At 35.6% G+C, this 27,831-nt stretch overlaps 1 protein-coding gene across 3 annotated transcripts in view; it reads right to left on the bottom strand.

Annotated features, from left to right (window-relative positions):
- Nucleotides 1-27,831, bottom strand: part of LOC115918398 (ankyrin repeat and death domain-containing protein 1A-like) — a 45,340-nt gene that overhangs the window by 3,945 nt on the left and 13,564 nt on the right. For 2 of the 3 annotated variants that reach the window (XM_030976694.1, XM_030976696.1), the window contains 10 exons: nucleotides 24,827-24,925; nucleotides 23,694-23,792; nucleotides 23,055-23,153; nucleotides 21,915-21,923; nucleotides 15,560-15,658; nucleotides 14,836-14,934; nucleotides 9,480-9,578; nucleotides 3,090-3,179; nucleotides 1,337-1,535; nucleotides 90-212 (listed from right to left, as the gene is read on the bottom strand). In XM_030976694.1, the coding sequence (XP_030832554.1) occupies nucleotides 90-212; nucleotides 1,337-1,535; nucleotides 3,090-3,179; nucleotides 9,480-9,578; nucleotides 14,836-14,934; nucleotides 15,560-15,658; nucleotides 21,915-21,923; nucleotides 23,055-23,153; nucleotides 23,694-23,792; nucleotides 24,827-24,925 (1,015 nt within the window). The remainder of the gene's footprint in view (nucleotides 1-89; nucleotides 213-1,336; nucleotides 1,536-3,089; nucleotides 3,180-9,479; nucleotides 9,579-14,835; nucleotides 14,935-15,559; nucleotides 15,659-21,914; nucleotides 21,924-23,054; nucleotides 23,154-23,693; nucleotides 23,793-24,826; nucleotides 24,926-27,831) is intronic. The other variant, XM_030976695.1, reaches the window with a different exon arrangement.

Here is a 27,831-nt window from a genome sequence, read left to right as displayed (position 1 = left end):
CTTATAAAATATTAAATGTAAAGTTTCATCTTAAAGTCGCCAAGCAAGTCATGTTTTCTCGGTGGTATCGCAAAAGGGGCTCGACTTACCAGCTAACTTGTTGCAGTCAATGTTAGTAAGACCTTCGTAGAGTTCCTTGATTGGGTTATCCTCAAGCCCATGCAGCCAAATCAACATCATACGATAACCATGTTCCTTCCAAGCGTGTTTGCCTGCAAACAATAACAATAATTTGATTTATTTTTTCCTCTCTCATGCGGGCAATTTTTCCCATTTCTTCGGTCTCGCCAGGTTCTTTGATAAGGCAACTTGATATTTTCGCTCTACGAATTCCCAAATGTAATAGGATTGGATGGAAATATAAACATGTCACCTCTGGTTTATACAATTTTTGAAAGGGTATATATATTTCATACCGCAGACATAAACAACAAACACGCGTGCTCCCCCACCCACACACACAAAATCACGCCCACTTACGAAAGAATGTGGTTTTAGTTTTGGTCTTAATTGTCATGCCAGTCCCCCCAAAAAACGAAACTTCAAAAGCAAATGCTATCATTGTCGGTAGATCAGTGAAATGTACAAAACAATGTTTATTAGATGGTGCAAAGCCAATAGTTGTTAAAGCCCTACTGTCCTACTTGTAGCTACTTGCTCCCTCTATATAGAAAACTTCCCCAATCGGTGCCTGTTGGTCCCCCATGATCCTCTTTTTCTTATGTTAGTTGAGAGCTTAGTAATAATGAGATAGCCACCTGTTAGTGACCTCGCTGTGTGGTCTAATCCTATCTGGCCCAGTAGAATTGACGGTCTTTAAACTAAATTTAACATAGATTAACCACTTGACCAGAATCTCTAAGTCTTAATATACTTTGTTTCTAACAGGGTTAGTCTCGGGGTTCGTTAATGAGATTGCAAATCTAGGGTAGTGTTCCACATTGGACAATATTGACCGCAAGATCCATTTAGTCAAACCTACATCTAATGCTATGGACAGCGGATTGAGACGACTAGTCGCTGTCTATATCTCGGCGTGCAAAGAACTGCGGCCTGAGAACTCACATCCACAGAGAACTGTGATTCAAACCGACTCTGATACTGATCAGATTGATCAGGTCATGTTTAAAAAGAAATCGTGTAGACAGTCATGTTCTGAGTCAAGTCAGTAAAATATCAACGAGTAAATTATGTCTTTTAAACAGCATACACATTAAACAATAGGTTTACGGTTGAAACGTGTGAGAGAGAGAGAGGGGGTGGGGGAGGATTGGGGAGTCCTGAAAAGGACTGTTGGTAATCAGCATTTAGCCGACACATATATCGGTATTCTCACCTGTTTCCTGTGTTTCAATGGCCTCAATATGTTCAGGTTTGAACCCCCAGTAGTAGAAGAGTCTCTTGCAATCATCCTTAGCAAGTTGTTTCTGGACAAGCTTGTAGCAGATAGGACGCATAATTTCCTGTAACTCGGGGTCCTCTTTACGGAACTGCAGAACGTTCAGATCAGGGATGGCTCCTGGTCTCTTCTTGTGCTAGATGTGGTGACATTAGTTTTTAAGAGAGACGTGGAAACAAACTTTAAATATTTGTATTGATGGAGTTAATATAAGAAGTAATACGTGTCGTGTAGTACAAAAAGATTAGTAGGAGAAGAAGTAGCAGTAGTAGTAGTAGTAGTAAAAGTAGTAGTAGAAGTAGAAGTAGAGGAAGTAGCAGAAGTAGTAGAAGAAGTAGAAGTAGAAGTAGAAGTAGAAGTAGTAGTAGTAGTAGTAGTAGTAGTAGGAGTAGTAGGAGTAGTTGAAGTAGTAGAAGAAGTAGAAGTAGAAGTAGTAGTAGTAGTAGCAGAAGTAGTAGTAGAAGTAGTAGAAGTAGTAGTAGTAGTAGTATTAGAAGCAGAAGTAGTAGAAGAAGTAGAAGTAGAAGTAGAAGCAGAAGTAGTAGTAGTAGTAGGAGTAGCAGGAGTAGTAGTAGTAGTAGAAGTGGAAGTAGTAAAAGTAGTAGTAGTAGTAGAAGTAGAAGTAGAAGTAGTAGTAGTATAAGTAGTAGAAGAAGTAGAAATAGAAATAGAAGTAGAAGTAGAAGTAGTAGTAGTATAAGTAGTAGAAGAAGTAGAAGTAGAAGTAGTAGTAGTAGTAGTAGTAGTAGTAGTAGTAGAAGTAGTAGTAGTAGTAGTAGTAGTAGTAGTAGAAGTAGAAGTAGTAGTATAAGTAGAAGTAGAAGAAGTAGTAGAAGTAGTAGAAGAAGTAAGAGTAGAAGTAGAAGTAGTAGTAGTAGTAGTAGTATAAGTAGTAGAAGAAGTAGAAGTAGAAGTAGAAGTAGTAGTAGTAGTAGTAGTAGTAGTAGCAGCAGCAGCAGCAGGAGTAGCAGTAGTAGTAGTAGTAGCAGTAGTAGTAGTAGTAGTAGTAGTAGTAGTAGTAGTAGCAGCAGCAGCAGCAGTAGTAGAATTGATAGTCTTATATTTGTATCCTAAGCACACCAAAAAAATCCAAGTTTGTATTCTACATTCTTGGCTTTATCATTTCCACTACCTTTCCTCTTTCTGATATTCGTCTTTCTCACTTAAAGGGATCCGGTAACTTTGTCTCAGATTCTGAAATAAAATTCTGGATTTAGCTCATGATGCAATGATAATTATAAACCTTTGGGTCAGTCAGGAACCCTATGGCTTTTACAAGCCGATCGCCTGTCTGATTATCAAGATATTTATGATTGGAATTACAAATTTTTAAAACCGTTATTCTGACGGTTTTCATAACACTACAGTCTATTGGGGAAAACGAGTATGGTAAAACCGGTCACTCAAAGATGTATACTTTTTTTGAGGCACTTCTTGATCATTTTGAAGCGCATTTTTTTTAGGGCTTCAATATTACACCATATCACAGACACTGATAACACGTAGGGCCGTGTATCTCAGATTTAACATTGTTAAACGATCCCTTTAAGTGCTCTGTTCATCTGATTTTCTTTCGTTTCAAGAAATGAATAAACCAGCCATCACGACGATCTGCAAGTCGTTTCCATTTCTCTTAATTCCTTTTTTTTTCTTCTTCAGATTGCCTAAATCTGCTGTGATATTTCCTCACCTTTATGAAGTATCTGTCTGCTTTGATGATCATATCTACGATGGTGATATTATCTGCCCTGGCCGCCATTGATAAAGCTGTCTTTCCATTCTATCAACCATACCAGGGATAATAGGAAGAAAGGATACACTGATTTGAATTTTTAAAAATAGTTTCTACTGCCCAGAAATTGATAATTAAATGACAGCCCATAACAAAATTGTTTATTTTGCATGCGATTTCAACTATTTTTATCATCATCAGGAATAACTGTAATGCCTACTTTCTTTAAATTCAAACTATGCCAAGGAATAGCTAAATATGTATGCTACTGAGTATATCAAGAGAAAAACTCTCAATTTACTAAATCCTCCCTCTCTCTCTCTCTCTCTCTGTCTTTCTCTCGCTTTATCTTTCTTTATGAAAAATCCTAGAATACTCGAATACTAGAATAATTACATGATGTAATTCTGAATATGATTCCAATGTAATAATGTTCATCTCTGATAACATATTGCTCCACGAAGTAGTATGTATTATGAGTTAAGACAGAACAGATATTTACGTCTGTAACGAAAGGATCTATCTTGTTGTATAAACAGTTCAATAAAACATAGATGTTCATTGTGTTTTCCAAAAAATATTCATATATGCAAATATCTTAAATTTAACAAAGTAAAAAGGCAACATGAGACTATAGGCCCGTTCTCACATAAAAATTAGTGCTATTTGGATCGCGATGCAAAAATCGACCGTACAAAGACCGTACACACACAGGCATAATTGTTGATCGACGGCAAGCATGCGTAAATCCCGACGATGTATGCGCGCTTGGAATCCTGGGATTAAATAAATCGATATTCGATTCTCGATACCATTCACCTGACACACAGCGCCCGGCAAACTATCGCGATTATTCTGAAAAATCGCAAGACTTAGTGCAAATTGGCTCGCGCTGCGAATCGCGAAGATTAGTGAAATTATTTTGTCCACACATACATTTGTTAATCTCACTTTTTCTGTAGGTGCGAATGCCCTTAATGACGAATCGAGGTTAACTTGATTTAAGATTATTTTGTTGATGTTCTCCTCATTTCCCATTTTACCCTACATCCTTATTTCTCTCTACCGTCTGGAATTTTGAGCTGTATTTGATATTTGTTTGCTTTTATATATTCTAGATCGTCTACATCTGTTCTGTCCATCCGACTGTACCTGATCTAGACACGTTAATACCGCTGAAGCGTTAGGAAATGTTATTCAAAAAGTAACCATAGCAGAACGACTTGACAAGCACATCAATTCCCCTGAAGTCATTCGAAATCGAATCTAAACATTATTTTCAAAGTTCAGATAACTTCCAATTAAGAGAAATGGGTCAACCGAATCTTGATGTTTTACTAAATGTAAATGCAGAGAATAAATTAATCATAAGCGCATTAAAAGTACTTTGTCCCATTTGCAGGCCAAAGAAATAAAAAAGGTAAAGTTCCTTCAAAATAAAAGGGATTGAAAATGTCTTTTTGTGGGAATATAAATTCAAATTTATTCATGTTTCCAACATAACATTACAACTTAATTATAAGCATTTAAAACAAATTTAAGAAATACATGTTAGTTGTCGAATCGACTTTAGGGATTGCAGTCCTTTTAGTAAGTAGTCTGGTTTTCAGATCCTTGAACCCAATGGTCGTATTTTTTTGGCTGCGCAAGATTCGATCAGTTTAATTTCGGCTATTACAAGAAGTGGGTAATTGATGAAGACAAATGCCAATGTACCCTAGTACAGCTCATTTTATGTATGTTATTACCAAAGAAGAAGAAAAAGCCAGTCAGTCACTCAATAGTGTCCGACAGTGAAGTCTAAAAAGTAAACGGGTTTCCTTGCATAATTCAAATACTAGGACACTGCTAACGTTTAAGTTTCATAGTTCCTGAAAAGTTCTACAGAAGTCAATGTTGGCTTCAAAAGGAATACAATACCTTTAAAGCCAGGAATAACACCTTCAGACTGGTACTTGATAAGTATTTCGTGGTACATGGTTGATATTGACATTTGCTTTGTTTGAGCATTTACTACTAAAGTTATCTAATTTGTAAGAGTTTGGAAAAGTATACTGAAAATCTCCAATCAAACCTAGTATAGTTACATGTCCCAAACAGAGTAATCTCTCTCTCTCTGTTTTTTTTTCTGAGTGCCATTCTTAAACTCACTTGGGGTTTTTGAAAAATATTAATAAAATAAGTAATTTTTCAAATGAGTATTTCACCCGGTAATCTTCGTGTGTAATACTAAAAACGATAATTCGCCATGGTGTGATATATGAAATACTACATTGTACACCAATATAGTATCAATCACTTTTTATTTAATTGCTGTATGTAAATCAATTCGCATATTTTAAAGAAGCGATCATGTACTTTATGAGGAGAGAACATTTTCTCCCTTGTTTTATAACTCAGCTTGGAAAACGTAAGGATGACTTTAAGCTATTGAAAATGTATGTCAATTGAGGTCCTTAAATAGACAATGCGTGGGTGACGTTTTCTCTCCTCCACCCCTTCAGTTTTCTGAGGTTTTTAAAAATATATTTCATATATATATATATATATATATATATATGAAACTTGTTCTTTATATTTGAACAATACTCTCTCAGTATGACGTCTCGCAAGATAAATAGAAACTGTAATTGTTTTTCGGTATAAACGACACCTTATGGGGGCAGTCCTTACGGTGCCTTACGAGACTCATTTTAATACACAATTGTATGTCAATTTTCGTTATATATACACACGCCCACGTACGCACTCACGCACGCACACACTCACACCCACACACACGTCCATGACGCCCGCACTTATTTGCAATCAACCATGCAATCAACCTGTCTCTGTGGCTTGGTGTGTTTATCAAGAAAACCAAGTTCAGTTTCTGACGCGGGCGTTTTTAAATCGTTGCAGTTTTCCCAGAAGGTTTTTTTTAATTTAGGCATTATTCACTCTTTTCCTGTTACATTTGTTTCTCGCTGCCAATGCTGCTTGTATTGATTATTTCATGACAAATATATATCTGTCTATATATAGAATAATTGTTTAAAATTAAAAAACTATTGCTTCATGATTAACCACCCAATTCAAAATATCAATGATAAACGGATTACACATATATTTTTATATTCCTAAAGTAATCTTGTATTTGTGAGCAAACTCGTCTTGGTATTGATTTTTGGACATGTATGCATGAATACGGAAATATGAGATTGTGCGAAAACCACAGGCAGGCAATATGTTTTGCCTCTCTTTTCCCCAAATCAGTATGTCACAAATAAAACATTTGTTCTTTATGATATAATCTAATATCTCTCTATACGTAATTTTGACAATACAAGTTTGATAAATAAACTGAAATTTCCAGGAATGCCACTTTTTGATGTTTTTTTCTTCAATCGCTCAAATGCCGTATATCTTCCGTATCAAAGCAGTGTATGAATATTCGTTTACACGTTTTAGCACACATGCCCCCCCCCCCCCCAAAAAAAAAATAATAATAATAATAGGAGAAATCTAATTTGTTAAGAGATTAATTAGGGACAAGTGTGACACCGTTATTCTATCTTTAAAAGTTATCTTTAATGAAAGTCAAAATATGGCCCCATCTATCCCATTCATTCAACTTCATGCGCCCTTGAAATAATCACATTACTGAATCCAATCTCACATCAGACAGAAATCGACTATAAACTATATTTACTCATTACGATTAAAATGGGGCAGCAATGCTCATGGGTGAAGTGTCTGGATCATCTAAAATCCTGAGAGTTTAACAAAATGACAGGTACACGAACTTCACTTTCTGTCGTATTATAAATCGAAAATGTTGAGACATCGTATGAGGCACAAATAACGTTTTTGCTGATTTTCTTTGAGCATGTAGACATCACCAGAGGCTTGAGTACATGTTATACGTGTAAAGGATATTCGAAAAGTGCATCCCACGTTTACACATCCATTTTTGAAGACAAAAGTAATATGACACTTTTTACGACATGACCATAAACTCCCCTTCATTACATGAGCGTTAAATTTGCATTTCTAGTAAAAGTGCCAAACATATTTTACTGATTCAACCGATCAATTTCCAAGGCTTTTATTTATTTACTTGGTTTTTATGTTTTTATTTTGGGTGTCGTGTTTTGGGGGTGGTGTTTTATTCTTCTTGAATTTGCCTGGATAAAGTGTTTAAGCTCATAGCTACAGTCATGCGGGCATCTATCTACCTTTTTTTCCTCCCCCTCCACTAATTTGATCTGATTTGATTTGATTTGATAAGGTTTTATTCGAATATTCAACAATACAGCTGGAGGCTGATGCAAGTGAATTTACAAGGTAAAAATAATTCCATAGACATATAAATATAATTATATGTTTTCACACTTTTAAATGAATTCACCTCTCTCTCTCCCTCTCTCTCTCTCTCTCTCTCTCTCTCTCTCTTTCTCTCTTCTCTCTCGTACTCTGTCTCCCCTCAAAATTCCCTTCGATTTTTCATATCAGTAGTCAGTTGTCAGATGAGATTATTCCACTAAATATCATCTACCGGAATGAGATGACTACATTTTGGGGTCCCAATTTCAGATTCCGGTGCCTTTTCACATTACATTTTTGGGAGGCGTAATCGATTGAATTTGTCATATAGCTCCAGCACTATTATTTATGTATCGATATGAACTATACTTTGACACGCTTACTAAGCTTGATTGGGATATACATTTCTCTTCGCGGCTATTGATTTTTCAATTTTAGGAAACCCTGTCCCTCGACTTGTTTTTGAATTTCTATTATACCCTAGATTTATCGAATTTTTCCATGCGACATCCTAACATTCCGAAAAAAAGAGGTAGACAAAGTATAATCAATTTAAAAATACTTTACCTCATCAAATGAAACAACGATTTATCACAAAGTTACACAAAATAAAACTAATCATTCCCATTTAAATTGATGATACACTGTGAAAACAATACTTATCAGCCTATGTATCTAAGTTTTGAAGAAAAAAATGTTGTTATATTTTATTCCACTTAATATTAGTCGTCTTAAAGATACTTTGTCCCTTTTGCAGCCAACAACAAATTCTGTAGAACTTTGCAGGAATTATGAATATGTTATGTATGTCCTATCTGTGAAATTTAAACATTAGCAGTGTCCTAATATTCAAACTATGCAAGGAAACCCGTTAACTTGCTATACTTCACTGTCAGACACTATTAAGTGACTGACTGGCTTGTCTTCTTTTTCTGTAATAACATACATAAAATGAGCTGTAAAGGGTACATGAGCATTTTTTTACGTCAATAACCCACTTCTTGTAATGGGCAAAATTAAACTGATTTAATCTTTGCGCAGCATAAAACGTACGACCATTCGGTTCAATGTTCTGAAAATCAGACTATTACTTACTGGCTCTATAGCTCTGAAGTCGATTCGACAACTCATAGTCGTTATTTTCCCACTTAAAGACATTTTCAAGCCCCCCCCCCCCTTTTTTTAAATTTTTTTTTAGGGAAGATCTAAATTAATGTTATCTTTCAAATGCCGTTGGAATTTAACCTTTTAAACCAGAGGACTGTGGATCAAAATAGTTGGCGGTTTGAATCCTCTCTCGGAACTTACCGGTTAGGTCTGGTAGGAAAAATCCTTGAATGATTGTGCACCGTATCACAGAAGCTTTGCTAATGAAACGGAAATGATTTGTACTTACCGGAGATGGATTGTGTATAGTTACCGCGCTGTGTAAATGCATTCATATTTACTTTTAAATACATCATCTTAAAAGAAAACATAGATTTTGTTTTGTTCAGTTCTTAGGAAAACAGCAAATGTTCCTAACACATCATCTTGAATAAAATGAAATATATACCTACATTCGGACTGGAATCAATGTTCATTAAGCTGTAATCTGCTTCGAAAACATCCGAGACGGTATCCTATTTCCATCAGGGAAATTCCATGAAGTATACTTCCTCCCTCAGTGATATAATGTGATGTACGCATCGTATGAGTCTGTGTATTTTACGTTTTTTTTAAATGTTACTTCTTTCCATCAGGGAAATCCCATTGAATATACCTCCTCCCTCAGAGATTAAATGGTGTACGTATTGTAAGAATCTGTGTAGTTTTTATTTTTCTCTTTAAACTATGTGATTCTGTAAGCGCATTGGTACTTTTTGTTTAAACACTCCTAAATAATCAATAATATTGATTTTATTCACCTGTGCTTCTTCTATAAATATAAGCCATGAACGACATATATACATTTATATGCATTCAAATAATGTCATTAATTATGGCTTGTACTTCTGTCAGGTGAAGATATCGTAATGTTTATAGAAACGCCACCTTTCTTACCTTCTCTTGTATTTGCACATTAATTCCAGCCACGAGTAGAAGTTCCACGATATCTGCAAGTCCGTTTTCAGTCGCCTCGTGAAGAGCCGATCTTCTCTTCTGCGGAAAGAAAAAAAAATCAGTACTTTTGTTATTGTTGAAATTTGTGATATAATCTATCCCCTTTCATCTGTTACCAGCAAACTGTTCTGGCTCCCCCCCCCCAAAAAAAAGGGAACAAAGGCATTAAAACAACTAAATATCATACTAAAATGATATCAGATAAGACAAAGGTTTCATGGTCAGTAATGCATTATTATACATGCTTATTCTATTAAATTAATTGTTTCCACGTATCTTTAATATGATTTCACCATGTATGTAATTATGCTCATGTTAAAATATCAATATAAGTTTTCTAATAAATACAAAATACAAAATACAAAATACATGAAAGTTGCTTTGAGTAGTTGAGTGATAGATTACTAATGGTGCATGGAGTGTAAGATTGGAAGTAAGATGGTGGAATGAAGGGGGAACGTCAGGTGTTGTTGGTGATGGGTGCGGTTGTTGCATTGATTGTTGTTATGGTGGTAATTAAAGTGGTGTCAATGGCGATATTGTTGGCGGTTGAAGTTTAATGTTGTTGATGGTGATTATGGTAGGATGGTGTTGTTGTTGGTATTTGAAGTGCTAGTAGTGGTGGTGGGTGTGGTGGAGATAGTATGTTCTTTCTGAAGGAATTATGCATAGATTTGAAAGAAGAGCGGACGTCTCGTTGAAAATGCGATAAAAGACCTTGAATTAGCCACAATTCTTTCTATGGGGTTTTCAAATGTTTTATCGGAGGATTTTTCAAAAAGGGTCCCTCTCGAGACGATCTTCCCGATTTCAGGCTTTCAGATACTCAAGGAAAGATTTAAAGCCGAGCCGAGCCGCGTCGCACCACGACCTGATTGTTTAAGTAAAAGCCCACTCCAACTTGATTTTTGGAGTGCAATCGCGAAAATAGAAATAAAGGAGATGAAGATCGCAACAAGAGGTTCAAGAAAAGAATAGAGGCTGTACAGGCGAATAAATGTTTTACGCAAGGCCTAACAAAAAAGATGTTGTATTGCCCTTTGCGACCGACCTAAAAATTTTGAAATCGACGATCGGCTTGAAATGTATTCAAAACTGAAAAATATCAGCCCAAAGAGGGAGTTTAAAAATTAAAAAAAGTTTTTAAAAAAGAAAGATTTCCGACCGACCGACCCATGTTTTGGCACCTAAAGGGCAATACAATATCTTTTTTTAGGCCTAATAGATGGAGACATATTTCTCACAAAATCAGAGTAACCAAGCACTGCCAATAGTTATGAAAGACCGGCCCCGAGACAGGATTTGTGGTCAACAAGATGACGGATTGTCATTCCTCAGACACCTTTCTATGATCTCCGTATCACCTTACACGATTCATCAGTGTCATTAATAGGCTATTGTAAGAGCAATATCTAGTCTGATTGATTTCTTGATAGCCTACGGATAGCCCTCGGAGAAACTTAAAAGAAACTGTACATAACGAAATCCATCCAATGGGTCGCTTTAAAAGAAATCTAGAGACCTGTATAATATAGCCATATCACGGATATCATGCAACATCTATGATAGCCAGTGTACTTTTATGGAAAAAGATATGACTCGTGCATATTGCCAATCTATATAATCGTGTGACCCCCCCCCCCCCTTTTGCGATCTAAAAAGCAGGTTGTTTGTTTTCGGGGTTAAAGTTAATCGCGTACCAATCAAGGATTGATTTCCTAAGCGAGGCGAAATGAATATTTTGTTTACTTGGATATAGCCTGCCTGTAGAATGACAAAGAGTATGGACAAAAATTATGACAAATGTCAAACTTTCTTCATTATTCGAAATTTTTGCAGAAAATGAAAAATAAACTTTCTTTGATTGTTGATTACTCTAGAGAGGAAATAAATCAGTTCTTTTATAATTGTATATATATATATATATATATATATATATACATATGCTGAGCACCTAAACATTACGAAGTAAACAGTACGGTGGGCTGTACTGCAAGTAAAGAAGAAGAAATCTCTCATGCCTCGTTCAAATATATGTACATTGGTTGGATGAAGTCATCATATTTTTACTGTAATACTAATGGCGATAGTGAAGGAGTTCTTGAATCCTTAAAGAAAAAACAACTTCTTGTTTATCTTTTTAAAGCTTTTGTCGCGCTCTTATTGGGCATTTCTAATATTCACGTATGATAGACCTATGTAGGCTTATCTAAGACTATAGGCACGTCCGAATAAATAATCGATATGATCGACATTTTAAACTCTAAGTATGTCAGGAAATCACCGCTTATTGCATGATCATATTGCATAAAATATGAAATTTGGACTTCTGTAACAAAACATTACATTTAAGGAGTTAAACGAATGTAATATATAGTAGGGGGTCATACATTTGCCCAACACTTTTGATTGGGCACGATGTTAGGCCAAATTGTGTGTCCAACCAGCTTAGTGCATTCCTGGTACTTTAATTTGGATAATCTTTTGTCCAGTTAGAGTGAAAATACAGGGCAATTACTTCAATTAACAAATATTACCAAAGTTGAGCAGAAAAACAAAATGGATTGTGATGTAGTCATTGGACAACTCTCCCGTTCTGTCGTGTACAAAAATAACATTAATTTCATTTTTTGCTCAAGTGCCTTCTACCTTGGGCACTACTCAAATATATTATGGATGGAATGTCCCAAACTGGTTGGACACATAATCATTCTAGTGTATTTTTAAGAGTGTATATTTTCAATAAAACGACATGATGTATATGCCTCTTTCATCAACTAATTTTAGGTATTACAAGTCAATATTCGGTTTAAATTCTATTTAGAAATACGGAGGGTCAGACAGGTGTCATGTGTCAAATTTTAGCCCCAGGCGTGGTACATTGCTTACGATAATGATGTCAACAAGGCAATTGGTCATATATTTATAGCATCGTTACCATTTTTATTTCAGTTTACATGACTTGTAAAAGAGGTTGAGATACAAAAAGAAAAGTTTGGATCTGGCAATGGCAGGAAAAGTCGAAGAAAATGGGAGAAGAGAAATAAGAATTGTAGGGAAGTCTGTGGAGATGGCTGGAGAACAAAGGAAAGAAAGACCTGGGTAAGAGGGAAGTTCATGGCAAAGGCTTGAAAGTAGAAACAGAGAGTTGTGGAATGGCATGGTCACCAAAGCAATAGATGCGGTACGTAGAGATGGAGAGAACGGCATGTATATCGGTAATGACTGATGTCCTAGGGGGTAGTTATCCGGGGGTGATTGTCCAGGGGGTAATTGTCCTGTGTGAGGTAGACTGCTCATCAAATTTTACGACCAAAATTATATGATTATCAAATTATTTTTTAAAAATGACCTCTTTGAAACCTGCGATGTGTAGATATGCAAAAGTAGAAGACTGAATTATTATATATTCCACATAATTCTAAAATACTGATGACTATTACAATGGGAATATCAAATTATGACACAATATGTAATGGATACTATCAATTAATATTCTGTATTTATCAATATTCGGAACACAAACCATTCATACATGTAGGTGTTTGTTGTTATTATTATTATCATTCATTACTAAACCTACAATGACTAAGTTTGTCAAGCGATGAACGCTAGTCACGGACATACGTGTACAGCATGGCAGACCCAGAGACGGAAATGGTCGTCCCTCCCTACTGCAAAAAAGAATGGTGGTAAAACTAATATTCCTATTCTTAAAAGGGCTGTCAGAGACTTGACGTTTCTGAAAGTTGTCAAAGATTTCGGCGACACGAATGTTGGAAACTCTTTCGACCCTTAGGTCATCTTCGGTCGTAAGACATGGACTCACTGTGTAAGAAATTAAAGGTTTCATGAAAGACGTTGGAAAGTCAGGCATAATGTTCAGGTGCGTTGTTCATGTTGCAATAACATGAATAATCGATGTGGTTCAAATAGCAAGTATAACTGACTCACTCATAAACGGAATCGACACACAAGAGGCAATTTGAACACGGGAAATGTAATTATCTACCTCTGCCATCGATAACTTCCTCAAGGTTCAAGGTTCATTTTATTTCTTTCTTTCACAACATTTTTACATATAATAATAGAACAAAAAACAGCATAAGAAAAAACAATTTAAGTGCAATTTTAAGTCGATATATAATCCAAATGAAAGAAAGTGGAGACCTTAGAAAAGCTGGGCTTGTAAGAGCAAGGTCCCCATATAATAACATAATCCATCAATGTTTCACTTTTAAAAACATGTTAGCACGCAAGCGTATCACATCTAATCCATTATGACGTCACATTAAATGTGGAATGATGGGTAATTGGTAGGGCATTCAGTCGTGTTGTTAACCCTTCAATAATGTGCTAATGGCGTCTTACTTAATGGACCTTGGAGGCCATGGGGTTATTATGGGAAGAAGCGATTCATCAGTCTTGAAAGGAAACTGTATTCTGCCTCTTTAGGGTGTCCATCTTGTCTATTTTCTTAAACCCTAAGTGTAAAGTTTGCCTTGATTCCCACGATATTGATTGTTTGATTTACCCCGTGTTTGCCTCGTTATCGTTTTCTCTCCGCATGATGAAACACCCGTCAAGAAATAGCGGGAAAAAAATATATTCATGGCTAGAGTGCCCAAGTCTGTGATTAAGCGTTACTTCTAATAAAAAATAGATTACGTAATGAACACAAAATACGTATTCAACAACAACCACAAAAAAGTAAATATCTATTGAATCAAGTTTGATCTTAAACGCGGGTTTCCATTCGGACCACTTGTGGAGTTGCGTAGTGTTGCGTACCAACTACGCCGAGCGTACACTGCCCTACACGCAATCAATGAACATGTTTAATTTTTCGCGTACTTTCGGCGTAGACACTAGACGCGAAAAGTACGATTTTTTTACGCAAGTCTACGCAACACTATAAGTATGCTACTATACGCCATGCATACGCAATAGTACGCTACCCTACGCCGGTCCGTTGTGGCGTGCGCCTGTAATCAAGCCAACAATGGAAGTTACAAGGACGCAGGTTCGAAACTGAGTCACGCCTTTCGGATGGTGACGTTTAAAGGTCGGTCCCCAGACGTAAATATCATATCTGATTGATACACGTTTGTAAAAACCCAATACACACACACACACACACACACACACACACACACAGTGGCGTGAATGCCCTGCCTTAGTTAAGTACAACTTAAAGTCAGTATTAGTCTTTGTGAAACACTCCCCTGGTCGTGAAAAACGATCAAGTGCAGATTTACAGCTTTAGAATATAAATATCCAATTTTATTCAACTTACCTCATTGAGTACGTTGACTTTACACCGACAAGATAGAAGCGTCTTTACACTCTCGATGTGACCCAACGTGGAGGCAACGTGTAAAGGGGTGTTGTCGTACTAGAAATATAAAATGTCAAATAGAGGAAACACCTTTTTTATCATGGGAGACGAAAGAGTTCAAATTTTGTCATATCTACATCTACATAAAAAATTACCGGAAGGTTATTTTGAATTGGAAGTGTCGTTGTGAGTTATTATTGTTATCATTATTATTATAATTAATATTATCAATATTATTTTGATGATGATGATGATGATGATTGTTATTTTTATCTTCCACTCTATAATTACCACTATTATCATTAGTATAATAATGATAATAATAATGATAATAATAATAATAACAAAGATAATACTATTATTACTTTTACTGAGTATAGTTATGCTAATTAGCATTATTAATATTAGCGTAGATATTCTCAGTAAAAGTAATGGTAGTATTATCATTGTTATCATCATTATCTTTATTATTATTAATATTATTACCTTCATTATTATAATTATCAGAATTATAACTATCATTACTCTTGTTATAATCATTACTATTATCACTATTATAATTATCATAATCATTATTATTATTTTCATCATCATTTTCTTATCAGTGGCGTAGAGAGGACTTTATCATTGGGGCCACCGTTCCCGAATACAGTATTAAATTTCCTATATTGGAAACACTTACCATTGCCTTACTGTTGAGATTACACCTATTTGAGGCTAGGACCTTGATGACAGAGGGATGATCATTTTTCGCTGCAAAATGGGCTGCCGACATGCTTTTCTGTGGAAGAAAATGTTATTAAAATCTTTAAGCCTTTGACTAAAAGTGAAATACTGTCCGCAAATTATGCTCCTGTTTGTATAATTGGATTCATCTTCATAGCGTTGCAAAATGAATACTGATTACATAGTTACATTATCAGACAATTACTGATTACACAACTGGATATATAAGTACTTAAAATTAATACTGATTGCATAATTACATAAACACTAATATTTCTTATTTACGAACACAAGCATAAGGACACAACATCGTCAAGGGGTAACGTCTTTTTCTCAAATTACTACTGTCCCGTTTCTCAATTTTGCGAGAAAGCAAAGCAAGCGAGCAAATGTATTGACATTTTTCATAGAGACAATGCCAATGCGCCATTAAGATGCACCATAGATACGATGAACCAACCCGCTAACCGAAAAATTGTTAAGCGACTGTTAGTAATTTAAAAAAATTAGAGGACTTCATACATGCACCTCCCCCCAGCCTCCGGATCGGCCACATACCCCTATGACGAAAAATGAGCTGCCATTATAGCCATAGATACTTCACAATTTTGTTAGCTTCTGTTCTTTATTACCATTTTGGGGTTAATAAACTGTTCAGTTACACGACGTACTACTCACACGTACTTCTAGAATGATGCAATTAATCTCACTTAACGAAATGAGAACTCCGTGCTTTGCTTGAAATTTTCCAACTTTACATCAACCAGCGAGTCTTCCGTCACAGACTTTGATTACTAAACATGTATACAGCGTCCCGAGACAACCCCAAAGCAGCTTCACAATGGTGTAAATATTTAGAATTGAATGGGAAGCGCGGTAATAACTGAATAGACCCTGTTTACTAATGTAGTTAAACATTTATGCAAGTTTCTCTCCTGAATCCTTGGTTACCAACTAATTTATTCACCTCCTACGCATTATAGCATCTCTTTGGATGGAAATCACTTTGCATTGGAATCTAGAAGTTGTTATGGTATGGAGGGCAAGTTAACGCGTTTTATTCGTCAAGAGAAACTTTTGTTCAAAAGGTATCCATAGGTTTTATAGTAAACAGGTCTAACAACAACAACAACATGGTTTAATATGTAAGCATACGGTAGGCGATTATAGAAGCGTTAGTCTCAGATCGGAAAGTTAGGACCCTGATGGGGGGGGGGGACGTTTCTCGAAACCGTCATTAGTCTAACTCCTTAGACATCCCATTGGAACGTGTTTTATAGAATTAACACGCGTTTCTATGGGATGTCCACGAACTTAGACGTAAGACGGTTTTGAGAAACTTGCCCCTGTGTGCTGTGTGATGAAGTAAGCGTTTGTGCATGCAAACTACGTCTTACGAAGAAAGTGCATCATCCTTCTAAACCCAAAGTCGGTGTCAACGTTAGTATAACACATTATTAACTCTAACCAATTAACGTCAAACAGTACGTATACAGCATCAAAAACGTTCTAGGGCTACGTCAAGAAACCACTAACAATGATAAGCTGCTTGTTTGTTGAGCTATGAAAAACGAGAAAACATGCGTGGCATGACGTCGCATCCATCTTCAACATTAATTTTTTGAACATTAAAAAGGAGACATTGAACTCTAAGCGGTGTGTGAGGGGATGGTTAATATTGATCATATTGGCCCGAATTCACAAAGGAGGTTTGTCGACAAACCGAGGTTTATGTACGTCATATGACGCGTTTTGGCGCGTTTTTTACAAACCTGGTTTGTAAATAACAAAAGGAGGTTTGTCGATACAAGAGGAGGTTTGTCGACAAACCTCCTTTGTGAATTCGGGCCATTGAGTTTGTCCAAAAAAAGCAGTGCGTTGACAACCAAAGAGCAAAGCTTTAGACTAGACCGTTTATCTTTGTATCTCTTTTTCTTAAAGTCTCTCACACACTTTCCTGTTTATTTTCTTATTCCTCTCTCTCTCTCTCTCTCTCTCTCCCCCTCTCTTTACCGTATGTCTCTGTATTTCTCTTACTCCTCCTAACACGTTCTCTTACTTTCTCTCTATCTCATCTATCCCCTAGAATTTTAAAAAAAACTCAGGTTTTTATTTCTCCCTCCCTATTTTGTCATAAATCGAGTTTACTTCCTCACTCGCCTCATCATAATGAAGAAAAAAAATCCCTAGAGATTAATAACCATGCAACCGCGAAAATATAATCTCCGTGCTGCAGTTATTACTATTGTTAACCAATACTGGAAACATATCATATTCCCGGGTTCTTTTACTTCTAGGGCGAAGAGGAAAGTCAGTTTTGTTTGTTCTCAATTTTCCTATCGTAGCAGTTAATATCTAGATCTGATTTTGTAAAGACACGTCTAGTATTATACTGTGCTGTGTACCAATCTTGAGATAATTATGGCCTGAAGGGGAAAAATTTATTGTCGAATGACACTTCTTATTCTTATTCAAAATCAACAAGTAAATGTGCAAATTGTTCAGAGTCTGATGAACGTTCACAGGAGGAGGTTGATGAAAACAGATTTGTTTTTAACAAAGTTATTGATTTTAAGACTAACGGTATGCCAAAAAACAACGACAAGAACAAAAAAAATACACCTCACAAAAAAAAGAAAGGAGGGGCAGCTAGTTAAAAATAAATTGCAAAATATATGGCAGGAAAAATGTTATGAAGGCACGTCTAGTTGTGTATTCACGACATTCTTTTGGTTATAAAACCTTGTAGTTGTAAATTTAATTTGGTTATTTCGACCAGACATTCTCCTTCATATTTCGCGATTCAATAAACATTCTTCCTCCCCCCCCCCTTTTTTTCGGGGGGGGGGTCAATTTCTAATAAAAGGTTGTCATGATTTGGCGAGGCAACACCAAAGTGGGGCATAAAATTGGCCAAATATTGATAACACAAATATAATAATACAGTGAGTGATGTATTGAGGAAGCAACACATTGTACTCCTGTGTATATATATATATATATAAGTGCTGAACTCAATCCTCTCTCTTTCTTTTCGTTCTTTTTATTTAAAAAAAAACATTTTCCTTTCTCCTCCTCCTCTCTCTCTCTCTCCCTCCACTTACTCTAATCGGTACATTTCGATCTACACGAATTTCAAGAAAAATCTTTAATATTCTTTAAACTATCCAAACAACGCCCAAAGGAAGAAAAAACGGCGTGAATAACCATAATTTGCAAATCACATGAAAAAAAATGAAATTTCTCCTCCCAAATGAAGAAAATATGTAAATTGAGATACAGATTTTTATCCAATAAGTTCATAATCCTGCGTGCCCTTTGGCACGCTGGATATATGGGTTATGCATGTATTATGAGTAAGTGTTACGCCTTTATCAAAGGTGTGGTATTGTAAGGCTATGAAAACATGAGTAGTAGTAGCAGTAGTAGTAGTAGTAGTAGTAGTAGTAGTAGTAGTTGTAGTAGTAGTAGTAGTAGTAGTAGTAGCAGTAATAATACTAGTAGTAGTAGGTAGTAGTAGTACAACGTAGTATTAGTAGTAGTAGTAGTAGTATAGTAGTAGTACAATGTAGTAGTAGTAGTAGTAGTAGTAGTAGTAGTAGTAGCAGTAGTCTAGTAGTATGGTATTGGTAGTAGTAGTAGTAGTAGTAGTAGTAGTAGTAGTAGTACAATGTAGTAGTAGTAGTAGTAGTAGTAGTAGTAGTAGTAGTCTAGTAGTATGGTATTGGTAGCAGTACTAGTAGTAGTGTAATATAGACGAATTCTTATCTAACAAAATTATATTTGATAATGTGAGCAACTATGTACCAATATTGGATATAAATGCAGTTTAAGAAACATGTAAAAACAAAAAATAAGCAAATTTCTTTCTGTTTTAAAAAAGATTTATACGAATTTTGTTCGCGATTTTCTACGACCTACGCTCTCTGAGTACAGAATAGCTTTATACAAAATTGCAGAAGTTTAATTTTCATTTCAAACTGGAATCAGGTGATTTAAAAAGTCTATAAATGGATCGGATGATAATGAACATTATGACCAAGAAGCTGTAGGGTGTCTGAATGAGCTAATAGGGACTTTTAGATTTGAGTGGACTGATACGTGTGACGTCCATTCAAGGCAGTGCATTAAAAGGACGTCGATCGTAGCAGTCCAAGTTGTCGTTGTGCAAATCTAAAAAGTCCCTAATACCGCGCTGGCGTATTCAGAAGAAATACTGCTCTAGATTGCAAGATGGTTGATAACGAATTGTTTAAAATAGACTTATGCAGGAATGCATTTAATTGATGGACTAAGTTTTTCATTACACCTATTCTAATTCACTGATTTTGCAAGCAAATTGACGTAAAATCTTGAAAAATGAGACAAATTGAATTTGGATTTATATTACAGTAGTATCATACTTTGATCGACATTCAACGATGCAAATGTATATTATAGGGCGGACGGAATTCCAATTTACAGATCAAATTCTGTAGGTATTGTTATAAACTTAACAAGAAAGCATAAACTTTATCATCTTCAAAACGAGTACTTTTCTCATCCTACTATGTTACCTATGCTCTCCTCGGTAGAGATGGGCAATTAAATGTGAGTCTTTTCCCGTATTTCAACACACATTTAGGGAGAATTTCATCGTGTTTCTTGCTTTTGTAATGTTAGCGGCAATGCTAGTCTATGGCTCTGACGATATTCTAAAGCCCCCCCCCCCCCGGTTCTAGAGGGACGAATTGTCGTCTACCCATTGTCTTTGCTATCACTGTTCACGGAGACATCAAACAAAATAATGTAGAGCGAAATATCGTCTTTCTCAGCAAGCCGTCGACCATTGTATTATTATTATGGCAATAAAAAGCATGTTTAGTAAAGACGTTTTTGATTACATGTACGGAGACGAAATGGCTTTCTTCATGGCGCATTATTTTTGAAGAGTTAACCCTTACAGGAAAGGACCTACTTTTAGGGCTAAATTGATCACAAAATTTCTTCAATTTGGTAACAAAATGCTCTTGTAATGCTACATTGTTAACAATAAAATGTAATGTCTCTAAAAGTAATGTACATGGGCGTCGATGTTGTCGAAAAGTTTTTTTAAATGGCAATTTTTTTTATAAAAACGGTAATTTTGAATCTCTTAACATGTTGCCAATTGAAGGATTTGAAAGATTATTTCACATTGAAAATTGATGGTTTGAAACGCAATATAGCAATGAAACAGAAATGAATGCAGTGTGTGCAAAAATGTTCTCCCTTGCCCATGCATCTGGCATATTTTTAAATCTCTGAATCAAAAGTTATTGAGCCAAACCACAAAATGTGGAATGATTGTCGCGAAAGGGTACATGGACTATGCATATAGCTTTATCATGCACTGAATCACTACACGCTATATAGAGCTTGTTTATCAACTACTGTAACACTAAACATCAACTACAAGAGCCTAAACAAACATTCATCGTTTAACAGCACTGTCTATTCCACTATTAAATTATGGAGTACCGAAGTGCTAACGACATATTCACTCGTCATCCTGGTTATTGTTTCAAAACAACAGAGCCTGTGCATGAGGTTCACCGCGACATCATTCAAGCAACGGGCTGGAGCAGGGCAAATTCTGTGTTTGGCGGTGGTGTGATCACCACACCTCTATTTGGCACAAAATTGTTGGGACCACCAACCTTGACATCTTGACCAGTATGACGTCACATTTCGGTACTCAATCTATAATCATGATACCACGCCGATTGATTACTTTTATATTATATGTATTTGCATCATACCTGGTTATTATGATACAAATATCGGAGTGTAAATCCCCCCAAATCATTATTGTCTCATTTGGGAGGTAAACACTTCAACTGAGTGCTTGGTGTGGCCAGCTTTTAGACTGATGAATGATTATTGAAATAATGATGTGCGATGAGTCATATTAAGCGGATTAGTGACATGTATACTGTTAAAACAACAGATGGCGCTATATATCAGACACTGGCAGTGTCATCGCACCATCTAACCGCGGACCTACTACAGTCCATGATCTAACTCGGTTTTAAACACCAACTGTTGCTTTGTGGGTCAGCAAACAAGGCAAGGTTAAGGCTGCATGTAGTGCGTGTAACTGAAACTTGCATGTGAACTCTATTATTAGTGTGGTAATATGGTTCCCTTCAATTATAAAAAACTGTGTCGGGTAATGATCAATAAACATATTTTTCCTGGTTGATTTCTGCTACCCAACCTCACAAGGCCATCCAGTTTGTTAGTCATCACACACCAACATCAATAATCTATAACTATTCCATATTACTTACCGCTCTTTCCTGTTCACGGATCATGCAATGGAAATAGATATTACAAATAAATATATAGCACCGTTGCCATTTTTATGACATAATGAATAATAGTTGCTTGCGTAAGAAGGATCGTTTTCATGGCGGTTTACATGATCAGAATTGATTGATTTACTGATATTCAATTTGGAAATATCACGTTTGAAAGTCAAGGAGTTCGTGAAACCTTTCTCTGAACACAAAAGTGAATGGTTGCCCCGATATCGCACCTAAAGATAAGGTTAACTTCTGGTAATGATAAAATCGAATTCTTACAGAATCCAACCAAACTTACACTGAATGTTCAAAATTACAAATAAATGACATGTGTCGAACACTTTTGGTAGAAAATGTATAGGGGCTGAGTATTGAGCACAAAAAGATAAAGAAATCAAGCTAGGTAAGTAGGCCCGACACCAAGTGGTCAACACAGGTCACCATGTGCAAAATTAATGAGAGCTGTGGTTTTATTGAAGATGATTTCCAGCAAATTTGTGTGAGGTTGTTTTTATTTTACTGGTTCAAACGATCAAGCTAATGCAGAATAAACAATCCAGAATGAATTATAGCCATGTTCTCTCGACATACGATGTCCATACCAGAGCTCAAGATTACCTTAAATTCTGTCAAATGTTGATAACTGGATAGACATTTATCGAATCATAATTATGTTAGCCTAATAACAGCAGAGAATATCGTTTCGAAATGACATCAAACAATCATAATGGAGAGGATGCCTCGCAACATATTCAATGACATTATAAATGGAATCTAGATCATTTGAAACATCATCTTTAGAGAAGTAATATAAGTGCCATTAACAAAATAGTGGTAGATTTTAAAATTGTGAATGAGTGCCTGTTTGATTGATTGATTAACCAATTTATTTTATTTAATTTTCATGAAGTGACGGTAGTGAGGAAAATCGTAACGCAAAGTGAATGCAATTTGTATTCACTACCGTCACTTCGTGAAAATATTATTGATTAATCGGTTGACTGATTGATTCATTAATTGAATGTTTGGTTGATTGGTTGACTGACTGTCTGAATAAATGATTGATTGACAGACAGGCACGCAGACAGACTGAACAATGAATGAATAGAATAATCATGAACTTACGTTTGCTTGGGCATTGCCGTCAGCTCCCTTAGAGAGAAGCAGTTCAACGATGCTTGCATGACCCGATTCGGCAGCCATAAGAAGAGGTGTTTTCCCTTCCTGTACTCAAGAGATATTAACACATTGAATTGTATAAGCATCGCCTATGTGAATTTACTTATCCTTAAATCAACATATTTGGAGGAAAAATGGAGATAACGTAGAGTTCATGAAACGGATATAAATTAAATGGACAATATCTGCATGCATGTTGAGCATATGATCTCATTAATCTTCAAATGAACATATTTGGAAACTGTGAAGATGAGTACGTAGATTTCTTGAAACGGATATGAAACCAATATCTGCATGAAAGTTGAGTCAGTCTATATTTTATCATATTTATGAAAACTAAATTTATTGTGTTCCACTGTAATTCTGTGAATGAAGGCTAGTTTCGTTGCACGAGTATAGGCTAGGCATTTCCAGTGCAAACCAAAGCATATTGGCTCAACCCTAATTACAGCTATAACCGTATGATAGATTAGAAAACCTATATTATAACCCTTGGATGCAGGCGTTCTGACCAGTTTTAAAAATATATTATAAAACAGAAAATAATTCCAAAACCCAACGAATGATTTTTGTTATACAACGTACCTCATTTCTAATGTTAATCTCCAGTTCATACTCGAGGAGTGTGGAGACCATGTCAACATGACCATTACCCGCCGCTAGATGGAGTGATGTAGAACCATCCTGTTTGTGGAGAGAGAAATATCAAACGATACTTATAGCTTGAACAAAATGCCTATAATTAATTATGTATTTAAATTGTGAACAGTATAAACAACAGTTTTCACCATAGTTTTGTTGTATTATAGTATAACACGAAAGGGAAAAATATAACCCTAGTTGGTGTCAATAGGCAGAATCGTCGTTTAATTCGGGTGATTGAATTGAAGTAAAATTATTGAATTTTTTTTTTTTCCTTTTCTTTCTTAAAGGTAGTATGTCCCATTTGCAGGCCAAAAAAATGAAAAAGCTAAATTCCAACTGCATTTGAAAAATAATACTAATTTAGAACTTCCCTAAAAAAAGTGGGGGTTGAAAATGTCTTCAAGTGGGAAAATAACGACTATTAGTTGTCAAATCGACTTTAGGGTTATAGAGCCCAAAAGTAATAGTCTTGATTTTCAGACAATTGTACCAAATGGTCATACGTTTTATGCTGCGCAAAGATTCAATCAGTTTAATCTTGGCCATCACAAGAAGTGGGTTATTGATGTAGACAAATGCTCATGTACCCTTTTACTCTTTTCATGTATGTTATTACCAAAGAAGAAAAAAGCCTGTCAGTCACTCAGTAGTGTCTGACAGTGAAGTCTAGCAAGTAAACGGGTTTCCTTGCATAATTTAAATATGAGGACACTGCTAACGTTTAAATTTCACAGATAGGACATACATGACATATTCATAATTCCTGCAAAGTTCTACAGAATTTGAGGTTGGCTGCAAAAGGGACATAGTACCTTTAACGTAATTTCATGTTCATGTTATAGCTGTATTAAATTGCATTCATTCAAAGTATACATGTACATCAGATTACACTAACAACTACAGCATTATGATCAATCATTTCAATTATTAATCAGTCTTCATGTATGGAAATGTGCATGAAGATAAGTAGTGATATAGACCACGCCTAATGACATTTTGGGAAAATATGCCGAAACAGTAATTAATTTCAATCTAAAGATAAGAAAATGGAATGATGTATAGTGTGAACTTACGTTTGCTCTTGCAAACTTGTTGCATTTGACTTTAGCGAGATACTCGAGAGCTGAGACTTGGCCGTGTTCAGCCGCTACGTGAAGAGGAGATTTTCCACCCTTGAAAATACATACAAATAAAAAGGAATGGTTGAATTAGAGTCATAGTAATTGCAGTCGACAATCATATTTATTCATCGTAGGGTAGTATATGAAAATGTACGTATTAGTTAAACACTTTCATATAATACCTAACGTGCCCTTTAATTTTTATAAATGCGTTGTGGCCTTATATACAAAATAGTAATACGATCCTAAATTATTCATCATAGTTTTGGTCAACCGCAATATGGAAAATGATTGATTAATTGATAAATAGATACGTAACACATGTTTAATTAAACGTGAATATTATCGGGGGAAATTATTGCAAATCTCATAATGCAAATATATCATTGCATCACAAACTTTATACCTTACTTAAAATTTCATTTTTTTCCCACAAATATAATGTAACGAAATGTTGCGAGTCATTTGGAACTACAGTTCCTTATGATTAAGACTAAAAATGTGAAATAACTCATTTTACTAAAGAAAGGTGCTAGTCTGTATTATGTCATTTATTCATTTACAGCTTTCTTTTAGAAGGTCTTTATATATCAATTATACACAAATGTAAGTAGTGTTTCTTCAATCAAATAATTATTTATAATGCAGTATATAAGAAAACTGATACAGGCATAATTATTTTAGCGAAAGATGCTAAATATGTGTTCATAGTTACAGCTATATTGATCGCACAAACCTCCAAATCTCTACGACACAACATGCTGAAGAACAATTATATGCAATACAATGATCTCTCAAACAATATAAATGCATTGTACGATACGCACTACAAGTTGACATTGAATTCGGCAAGGAAAACATGTTTGACTTATGCTAATTCCATCTTACATGAATAAATGAGATCATGCAATAAAAGAAAAAAACATAAACAAACCACGATGATAAGTAAATAGCGCAAGGGAGAACACACTGAGTCCTTAAATTGCATAACTGGGAAATAGACTGAATTAAGAGAAGGAAGATACTTTTTTCCATTTTGCTATATGCACTTAAATGAACGTATATAGCTTCAATTGCATTTCTTCTTATAGTCAAGAAAGTTTTTTTTTTTTTTTTTTTTTTTTGGGGGGGGGGGGGTATTTTTTTTGTAAATTTAATTTCAAATTGAAATTGTTTAGGTAATTAACTTAATAATCTGCATCTTACACATATGTGATAATGTTCTAGGACAACCGAACTGTACCATTACCACAAGCTTTGTAGGCCTACGGATGTAACAACAATTATGGTGATGTGATGGAACAATCATTTGATGTGACGACATGCTACAGTATAACACATTCCTGACACGATGACATCACGGCTACATTTTTCAAAAGAACACATCGTCATGCAATACCAAAATGAACCCCGTCGACTGTATCCGTACAACGAAGACCCGGTCAAAACAGCGACAAACAGCGACATGCCGGTAACAACCGCGTCAAAGCATGCGGTATACCTCCTTTGATCTCTTCTCCAGTAAGGAATCGGACCGACGCCTTTTCTTTTTCTTCTCATGCGGTTCCTTTTCAGGTTGCCACCGTCCTTTTCTGACCATTCTCTGTGAGAACGACTCCTCACGCGGTTGCTCTGGTGTGTAGTTGTTATAATAATCATAAGCCTCACTCAGTTCCTGCACTGAAGACTCATTCAGGCGACGGCAGAGGTTGGGATTAGATGAACTTAGCTCACTTTGAGCCGCGATCAACGACCAGCCCGATGACGTCGCGTTGTTCGAGAGGCAGTTCGCGGCCAGCGATGACCGACGTCGAATTTGGTCGAGTTCGTTTGGATTTAACAACCTCTGATAGTGGGTGTTGAAAGTAGTATATTTAAAGAGAAGAATGTAACCTAAATGTAGCTCAAATTTGGGTTCCACAATCCCAAACTCCATAAAGAAATATTTGATTTTCATGTGAAACAGAACATTTTCATCACGAACCTCGTGTTAAATTCTTTGCGGTTTCATAAACTTTGACAATTATAAGACTTATAAGAGGGATGGTTCTCAGTTTCAAGTATCTTTAAAAAGGAGGAAAAGATAGGATGAAACTTTTCATGCATGGACCTACCTTTTTAAAGTAACATTTAAAGTCTCTCTCTCTCTCTCTCTCTCTCTCTCTCTCTTTCCACGCCTCCCTCACCCTCTATCTCTCCAAACGGTTATTAAAATATTTGTAAAAATCCACAGCATTTCAACAAAACACAAATAACACGAAGAGATGTGGATGATGGAGTGAAAAGGGTCACGTCACACAAATTAATACAGGTGTCTTAAAGATATAGACCGATAATGTTAAAATTGCGGTTCAAGGGTTTTGGGTGCAAAATATCCATTCAATATTGTTTAGATATTGCCTTCAGAGGTTTAGATGTCAATATCTCAACCTAAATTCGCAAAAAACAGAAATATATGACCAAATGCTCAATATTGAAGTGCATAATAATTTACCAAATATATCAATTAGTAGGCGGTGTCCTGGCAAAATTTGTATCATCACGTATTTAGTCAAAACATATTCTTTCACATGATTGGTAATAAGAGCTTCCATTTCATTTTAAGAGAGGGGGGCGTTTCCAAAACTGGTCTATACCTTTAGACTCACAAAACACCAACAAGTGTATACTTACCATTCTGTAGATTTTGATCAAAAAAGTAATTACAAAATGTAATAATTATTTAAAGATGATTTCTTTTTATTATATATAATTAATTGGTATTTAGACTCATTGGCAGCTTATGTTTTTGTTCAGTGGCATTGTAATTTACTTAGCAGCAGTGTAAAGTTAAAATATTAAACTGATCAATAAGACAAGGCAGACTCTCTGAATCAAAACTCTCTACACGAAAACACTCTAAATATGTTCACTTCTGTCCTGCAATAGACATAACGAAATATAGCATAAACATCAGG

Source organism: Strongylocentrotus purpuratus, unplaced genomic scaffold (assembly GCF_000002235.5).
Source record: "Strongylocentrotus purpuratus isolate Spur 01 unplaced genomic scaffold, Spur_5.0 spur5_scaffold_9, whole genome shotgun sequence".
NCBI classification, from domain to species: Eukaryota; Metazoa; Echinodermata; class Echinoidea; order Camarodonta; family Strongylocentrotidae; genus Strongylocentrotus; species Strongylocentrotus purpuratus.
The sequence above is the reverse complement of the archived record's forward strand: the minus strand, read 5'-3'. Positions and strand labels throughout refer to the sequence as shown.